At 50.1% G+C, this 8314-nt stretch overlaps 1 protein-coding gene across 1 annotated transcript in view; it reads right to left on the bottom strand.

Annotated features, from left to right (window-relative positions):
- Positions 1-3821: 3821 nt before the first annotated feature.
- Nfatc2 (nuclear factor of activated T-cells, cytoplasmic, calcineurin-dependent 2) overlaps positions 3822-8314 on the bottom strand; it is a gene marked incomplete at its 5' end in the record, with an annotated part of 117324 nt that continues 112831 nt past the window's right edge. Inside the window, 1 exon segment of the mRNA XM_005392294.2 lies at positions 3822-8135. Coding sequence (XP_005392351.1) covers positions 8080-8135 — 56 coding nt within the window. The 3' untranslated portion in view covers positions 3822-8079.

Genomic DNA, 8314 nt, shown 5'->3' with positions numbered 1-8314 from the left:
CACCTCTCAGGACAAAGGAGAACATGGGTCACTGGTGGCACAGCCCCAGGTGTACCTGGGAGGGCCAGCTGGCGTGGGCCGAGCCCAGCGCCTTAGCACCATCTAATGTAGCGCACAGCCGGCTCCAGCGGCACCTCGCTGGCGGCAAGGGTCCCGTCACTCGCCTCGTCAAACACGCTCCCCGGGGAAATCGAGTTTCACGTTGGCTTGTAAAAGGCAGCTGGCCGGCAGCTTCTCTTACTTGTCCCCAAGGACCTGCTGAGGCACAGCGGGGCACTTTACAGGCTGGATGGCCTCAGGTGACTCAGGCCGTCAGAACAGACAACAGCCTGGCGGCTCTGGGACCCAGGGGAGTCACGGTCTTTATTGCTTTCTGAAGCGAAGGGAGCGGCTTTCTCTAGAAGATAGGATGGATGCACTGCCGTATAACCAGGAATAAATGCACTGAGCCCCTGGGAACTAAAGGAAGGAGTCTGAACGCATTGTTTGGTTTTTAAAAATGCGTTAAATATTAGGAAGCCATTTTTCTATACACTCCAGCTAAGTCCGTTGTTCTCAGTGCCACTGCGGGTATGAAAGCCAGGTGTGTGTGTTCATTTGTGCCCGCTTCCTGAGGTGCTCTGGTGTGGGGACCACACTGAGCAAAGCTACGCCAGCCTGCCTTCGCTCCTGGGACTCTCAGAGGGGCTGAGCAAAGGGTACCTGAACAGGAGCAGTTTCCACAGACCTCTGTGCCGTGTGTGTGTGTGCGTGCGTGCGTGTGTGTGTGTGTGTGTGCTGGTGGGGTGCGGCGTACACCCACCGCAGTGCTGGGGGTCAGGGCAGGCCTCTGAGGACAGGCATTTGCTTGGAGACCTGGAGAGCGATGACGAGCTCAGTGGTTAGAGACCTTCCGGGAGCTAGGAAAAGCAGCGTGGTCGGAGGGAGTGGTGTGGCCTGAGACCAGTCAGAAGAGAAGCTATGCAGCTGTCGGGTCTGGCAGGTGGCAGGCAGGCAGGCAGGGACAGCGGCTGAGTCTCTCACCTGGAATCCAGACGGCTCCCAGTGCAAGGGCAGCCCGCGCAGGCTTCAAGCAGGAGTGGGACAGCGCCTGAGGGGTCCCTAAGCTCAGTCTGGCAGAGAGGAGCATGGTGTTGCCCTAGGCTGATGGAGAAGGAAGCAAGGCGGGGCTGGGGATCGGGAAACCGGGGAGTACAGTGAACTAGGACTGCACCATGGTTCTGAAAGTGGAGGAGTCACCGGGTGCTTCTGAGGGTAAAGTCCCGGGCCAGGATTGTCCTCTGACTCTTTTCCTCAAGCACCGCCTGGCAGCCGCAAGCAGAGGTGCTTTATCAGGTCGCCATCTGTGTCCTCCGACACTTGGCCAGCAGGACCCATGAGCAGCGTGTTTGGGGGAAGTTCTCAGTCTTATTGAGGACTGCGGTCTCCTGCTTCCTTTAAAGAAAAGGTGAAGGACCAGGCTGTAAAATAGATCGGATTGTCACGTACTTTGTGTCTCCAGTCCAGAGCAGTCTCAGAGCCTGAAGTTCTCAACAATCCGGCAATGCTTGGGGAGCCGGGGCTGGGCAGGTGCAGTATGGGGCACCTGTGAGATTGCCCGCATTTGCTACCTGGGGAAACTGAGGCACGGGCCAACCTGCACCCAACTCTTTGTCGGTAACTCCTCTTATTCATGGGGGCCACTCACCAAGCTCCACTTCTGAATGTCACCAAGAGGGCCAGGGAAGTGACAGTTCAGAGTGAGAAGCCCTTCTCAAAGAAATTTTGGTCCAACCCCATTATGTTTGTACCGCAAGATGTCATGAGGTTTGTAGTGAGCATGTCCCCTATACCATCACAGTTATGGGGCTTCTCAATATAAACAACACCATTTCCACTTAAAGGTCCTTGCGGTTCCCCGCCTGCTGCTCCCTAGTGTGATTGTAAAGTAGGCCTGGTTCTGCCAAGAAACCAGTATCCTTCCAGTCTGTGAACGTGAAAGGCTGAGTAGGAGCCTGCATTTCTCCCATAAGCCTCCTTAAGGCCCCACTTGTTACACAACTCACATCGTTCCTGCCGCTCTGCACTAATGCTGCGTGTTATCGAGGGACTTTTCAGATCTGCGAACTCTTGGCCAAATCTCTGCAAGGTGCCCTGTGTCTCCTTTCATTTCAGGATTTGAAAATGGGATAAACTGAAGTTTCAGGCTTTAAAGATGTAGTTAGGTAAAGATGTCGTCAGACCCCCTGAGCTCTGTTGGGAATGTGAGGTCCCGCTAAGGCCCCCCGGCAGTACGCCGAACCTTGGGTGAGCCTGCAGTGTGTTTCAGATTGACGTGGGGTCAACAGCTAACGCTCACAGAAGCACTCAGTGCCTGTGAGATTGCCCACATTTGCTACCTGGGGAAACTGAGGCATGGGCCAAGCTCATGTTTGCCAAACGAGGCTTACGCAGAAACGAGGGACACAGATGCCTTAACTGATTGCGTAGTTTCTTCTCCTGCTGAAAATGATTCCGGTTTTCTGCTCAGAAGTGGCGGAAGTGGTTCACAAGTGAGCTAACTTAAGGAAGGACAGTTGTCCACAGATGCAGCAGACATTTTAGGGGGCACAGAGCCACCTGCAGGGTGTGTGGCCCTGTGCAAGTACTGTTGCTTGGTGGTCAGCTCCTGCCCCTAGAAGTGATTTGAATCCTTCCCGCGTCAGTGTGTTAGGACCATTCTGGAGGCCCCTCTCACCTGCTCCTAGACCAGCTGTCAGGAGCAATCTGCTTTCCGGGATATTCTGGTGGAGACTGGCCTGGTCCCTAGAGAGGCATGCTCTGGAGCTCCGAGGGGAATCTAAAGGGGAAAAATGGGGACAGTTCATCCTCGCTACCAAGGGTGGCTAAGGCCATTTCAGAGCAGGTGTTTCTAGCTGCCAGGACCCACGAAGGACTCAGCCGGGGCTTGGGAGAGTTGCCCATGTGGTCCTGCTGGTTCCAGGCAGGCTACCAGGAAGGAGACCTAGAAAATTCCCAGGAAGGCTCTCCAAGTAGAGGGCTATGGGAGTATGTCCCCAAAGCACAGGGCCTGTGTCCGGGACACCATACTCCTGGGATTTAAGAGTAGATCTAAACATAAGCTGGGCCTGTAATCCCAACACTCAGGAGGCTGAGGCAGGAGGACTGCTGTGAGTTCAAAGCCAGCCTGGGCTACAGAGTGAGTTCAGAGCTAGCTTGATCTACATAGTGAGACCATATCTCAAAAAACCAAGACAAGAGTAGATCTAAAGGATGGGAGGAACTTTGCGTAAAATTAAAGATTAAAAAATTTCTTCTACATGTCTTAGGTGCTTTAGCTAACAGAGGGAAAAAGCTATTTTGAGGAGGAAGCTAGTGGAAAGTGTTAGTACTTGGAATATTTGCGTGCAGATTTGATGGTAAAAGGTGCCGACCTGTCCCCTTGGAAATTCTGCAAGATGCTCGTAGACACAAGACGGCTTCTGCCTTCCAAACGACTGCCTTAGCCGAGTTCGCTGCACATGTTCGGGGACCTCATGGTAGCTGGTCCAAGGTAGATGTTATAGATACAGCTTTTCTAGATGCTGCCTCAAAAGCGGCCAGAGACAGACGACAGCAGAGCTGTGACGGAGGCAGACAAATTGAGCTCTACCGCATGGCCCTGTCACCTTGGTCAAATGGCTTCTGAGCCTGTATTGCATGTAAAATGGGACAGTACTTCCTCTCAGGCTGAGACAAGGCAGAGGGAAACACAGGGTCTACGCACACACAAAATATTAACCCCAAGTATAAACGGGCTGCTCAGTACCCGCTCTGCAGAAGCAAAGACACACCCAAGTAGCTGCTGCTTTCAATGGTTTTATTGCTAAACTATCATAGTACAAGCCGTATAAAAATACTTTACATATAGCAAAAATAAACTACATTAAACTGGAGATAAAAACATTTTGCATAGGAATGTGATGTATTCAAACTCCCTTAACAGTCAGGATTTTCCAAACCTAAGCCTTCCAGCACCACCGAGCTGGAGCAGCTTGCATCTGTTGGAGAGCTGTTTAGGACCCAGTATTTCCTCCCCTCTGAGAGCTACAGAGGCAACAGGTGTGAATGGTCTTCGCTGACAAGATGCTAGCCTTATGGTCCCACAGCCATACCTGCACAGGCCAATCAGAATACTGGGAGCACCTGCTGTCATGGAAACCACATCATCTGCACCCATTGCTCCAGACCTCGAACTGGCAGGGGAGTATAGTCTGCAGTTTCACGGTGCTAACCCTAAAGTGCTAACTTTTCCTTTCCAGCTCCCAGGACCCCATCACATTTTCAGAGAGGCTTACTCAGGAAGTGCTTCTCTCACCAATCACCAGTTTGTTTTTAAACAAACCAAATTAAGATGGTGACATCAGGAATGTGAAGGGAAGTTACCTGTGATCCTGGTGTCATGTGGTGCTGCTGTTAAGGACTTTGTTGGGAGGCAGAAAAATACCTACTGTACTTGCAACTGGCCTTTTTGATTCCACAAGACTTAATGCCCAAGCCCTAAGCTTGGGGGACCCAAGGTTAAGATGTAGTGAGTCCCCAGTGGGCTGTCCCTCCAAAAAGTGAGTTTGAAAGTGGTCACCCCAGCTTGTCAGGAACACCACTACCCCTGTGCCTCTTGTAAAAGTGAAACGAGCAGAGTTGTTAAATGGACCACTGACATTCATTCAGTTCGGAACAATAGAAAGCATATGGCAAGTGTTCTTTGTGACATGAACATAAACAAGTTCAACCTCCCTTTAGTCCAGAGTGACAATCGCAGCACATCAGCTTCTGATCTGCCGAACTGTGACAGTCTCACCCTAGCCAAGACTCACTCGTTGAGACAGATGTCTTGGCTACTGAATGTAAACCAAAAATAGAAGAACAGTGCTTCCCAGTTCTTGGAAGAAATCAGCTTCTTTCACCTTGGCAATATCGCTGCTGGAAACCGTGTCTGTCCTTTGGTTAATGTGTGCGGAGGTCAGCTTGAGATCTAGCTTGCACTTGCGGTTCTCTGAATAGGAGCTTTGAATTCCATCCATCACAGTGCAAGCAGGCTCTATGGCTTCAAATCAAAATCACCTACTAGCTCATTTATTTACAATACGGTTCTCCTCAGTGACAAAACCCAGGCTCAGGGCTGAAGAAAGAAAGCATTGTTTTCCAGCAAGAAGAAAAATAGATTCTTCTTCCACAAAACCATCCTCTTTCTTGCCCTGAGCTGCTTTCTCTTCCTAGATAGATGCCTGCCAGGCTCAGAGGGGGTGTTTTTTGGTTTGTTTCCTGGAATGCTGAACAAAAATTTTCAAGAATACACCATTTCTCTTAAGGGAAAAAGAAATCAACATATATGTAAAAAGAGACACTTAAAAAGATTCTGACCATTTATAAATATCTTCTAACTCCAACAGAGGTGCAATATTTGGAGGGCAGATAAAAGCATAAAAATACAGGTAAGAAAATAAAAATTTAATTACAGACTAATTAATTTGGATTGCATATATATTATCAAGCAGCAGTATTTTTATACAATACAGGAAGACTTGCAAACTTTGGAAGTATACTACATTCAGCAACATGGCAGACCTATCAGAGTGCTGCATATTACTGCGGGTGCGGCAAGTACTAACCTTGACTTAACTGAGACTCCTTTGATACACGTGCAACACGCCCATCTTTCCCATGTAGACACCTTTCCTTTCTGCTTTTGAGGATTTGACTGCCTCTTCCCATACTGAAAATATTTCCTAATCAATGACTTGACAAACTTTCCTCCTGGCATTTGTAACTGACACGACTTTCTGGACAGCTGTCCACTCTCCATACATTCTCTTGCCTGTTTATGTCTCAAAACTAGTGCTTTTTCTTTCCTTTGCTATTTGGTATAGTTTCATGAAAGTGCTTCCTATACTATCTAGCTGTCTTAGAAAAAGGGATTTGTGTATTACACACACGCACACGCACACGCACACACACACACACGTATAGGAGTTGGAGCTACCAGGAAGCCCTTTTTTGCTAACATGGTTAGAAGACTGATGGAAAATGCATTAAGTCTCTTTTTACCCCATGGACAATGAAGCTGAGCTACTTTGCTACAATAGCAGGAAGGCACTTGGGTAAAACATTCGGGTAACTGAGGAAAGGTCCGATTCCCTCATGTGCAAAAACGGCTCCAAGCCAGGTCAAGTGAGCTCAGATCACTCACCAAGCCCTCATCGTTCTTCTTTGCTGAAGTCAGTACTGCTAGAGAGAGAAGTCTCGAGGAGCTCAAGCTGCTGCTAGAAGGACTTGCTTTGTTAATGACGTGTTCAGCATTGCAGAAGCTCTGCAGGCGCGCTCGACTTCTTACTGGCATTCTGTGTGTTTTTAAAGGAGAACTTTGCTCAGCTCTGCTTGGGGTGGGAGAGGAAAAGGACCCCTGCCATTAGGGGACATAACTGCTGGGTAGTGACAGAAAGAGAATGTGCCACTGGGCATGCAGGCCAGAACCTGGGCACTTGGTCTTCAGTTGGGAGCACCAAGCACACCTGGCTCTCAGCAAGGGTTACCTCTGAGTGACCCTGACCAGACAGGACTTTGAAAACCCACTTTGGGACTGCGACTTTCTTCCTAGGCTTTCCGCCTGGCAGACTGCACTGAGAAACTGCTCAAAGCACGTCCTTTTGAAGAGTAACGAGGCGATCTGCACCTTGCTGCTTGCTAGGGAGATAATCAATAGCGGGAAATGAATGTCGCTTTGTCCTGACGTCTGCACCAAGCACAAGCAAACCCAACACTGTGATAAAACTCTCCTACAACAAGCACGTAGGGTTCTGTTTGTTTGCAAAAACTGCACCAGTGGGGGAAGCTACAGGACCCTGTGCGTGCTTGGGTATGAATCACACACAACAGACAGCTGGTCCGAGCAGAGCTCACTCAGGCTAAGGCAGCACTTGAGCAGAGCTGCTCCCGGTTGGACACGGAGACTGATTCAGGCCGGGCTCCAGGGCCAGCACGCTGAGGCCCAGGGGCGTGTTAAAGGGTTCAAGTAAAATTAAGGACCTTTGGGGCCAAAGCCTGTGCTTCCCTGCTTCACTCTGAGTTTAGGCAAGACAGGGAATTCAGCCCTTATCCTCTATCTTGGTGGAAACACACTTATAAAAGCACTTGGGTTTTAACAAAAGTCCCTGCACTTCTTTTGGTTTTGTTTTTGCATTGGTCCTCTGGCTGCTGCCCCGCAACCTTCAGGGCACAGGCCTAAGAATCTCCTCAACTCTCTCACGTTAAAGCGCTCTGGCTGCAAGGAAGACAGAAAGGAGGAGCTGCACATAGACGGTCACAGTCTGCAGCTGGGTCAGCTCAGCCCTGGACGCTCATTAGTGCTGGCTGCAGGGGTCAGAGCAGCTGGCCAAGAGGGCTCCGCCCACAGCCTCCTTGGCCCGCAATTTGAAGCAGAGAAAAAAAAAAAAATCGTGTACACATGTCATAAGTTAACACCGAGAAGTTTTAACAGATGATTTTGTCTGCGCAAAGGAGTTTTGTTTTGGAAGGAGAAAATTCCAAAATAAAGCTTTTGCTGGGGCCCAGCCATGCCTGGACAAGGCGATCTCTAAGGACAATGGCCCATTTCTGTCTCTAGCATGAGGGCTTTGGGGTTCCTTCACCAGGAGGCTGAATCTGGGGCCACATTCTTTTGATTGCTTTGAGGACCCCTCTTTTCAAAGGAACAGGAGCCATTTCCATGACTGGAGAGACGAACGCTGAGCGTGGGCTGCACGTCAGTACCCACAGCTCGGGTCTCAGGTGGGGTCCGGCGGCCCGCGGCGCTGGCAGTGTGGCGCTGGTCGGCAGGCACTTGATTTGGGTGGATCACCATTCAGACCAACCAGGATGCTCTTTGGGGCTGAACTTTCAACAGGAAGGAGGGCTCTGGTGTTTACAGAGAGAGGCGGCGAGCTCCTCCGCCGGACGGTCGGCTCCGAGCCCAGACATTGTTCCCCGTGTGGCCTCTGGCGGGAATGAATAGAAGGAGACAGAAGGTGAGGCGGCAGAGGCTCCGAGGGCCGAGACAGAAGGCGTCAGATGCAATGGCGGCTTCTACGTCTGATTTCTGGCAGGAGGTCCTGAAAATTCCTTCCTGATAATTTCATTAACTAGAACAGGGGAGAGAGAGGGAAAAGAGAGGAGTGAGAAGGTACCCAAAACATGTACCAGATTAGCTTTTTAGAACCTCAACCAGACCCTTCCTTGTGATTACACATTTGGTAATTTTTAACAGAAGTGCATTCCTATGATAGGGAGTTTTTATTATTTGGCGGGGGGGGGGGGGGGG

This window comes from Chinchilla lanigera, unplaced genomic scaffold (genome assembly GCF_000276665.1).
Source record: "Chinchilla lanigera isolate Chin_1 unplaced genomic scaffold, ChiLan1.0 scaffold00044, whole genome shotgun sequence".
In the NCBI taxonomy this organism is placed as follows: domain Eukaryota; kingdom Metazoa; phylum Chordata; class Mammalia; order Rodentia; family Chinchillidae; genus Chinchilla; species Chinchilla lanigera.
The sequence above is the reverse complement of the archived record's forward strand: the minus strand, read 5'-3'. Positions and strand labels throughout refer to the sequence as shown.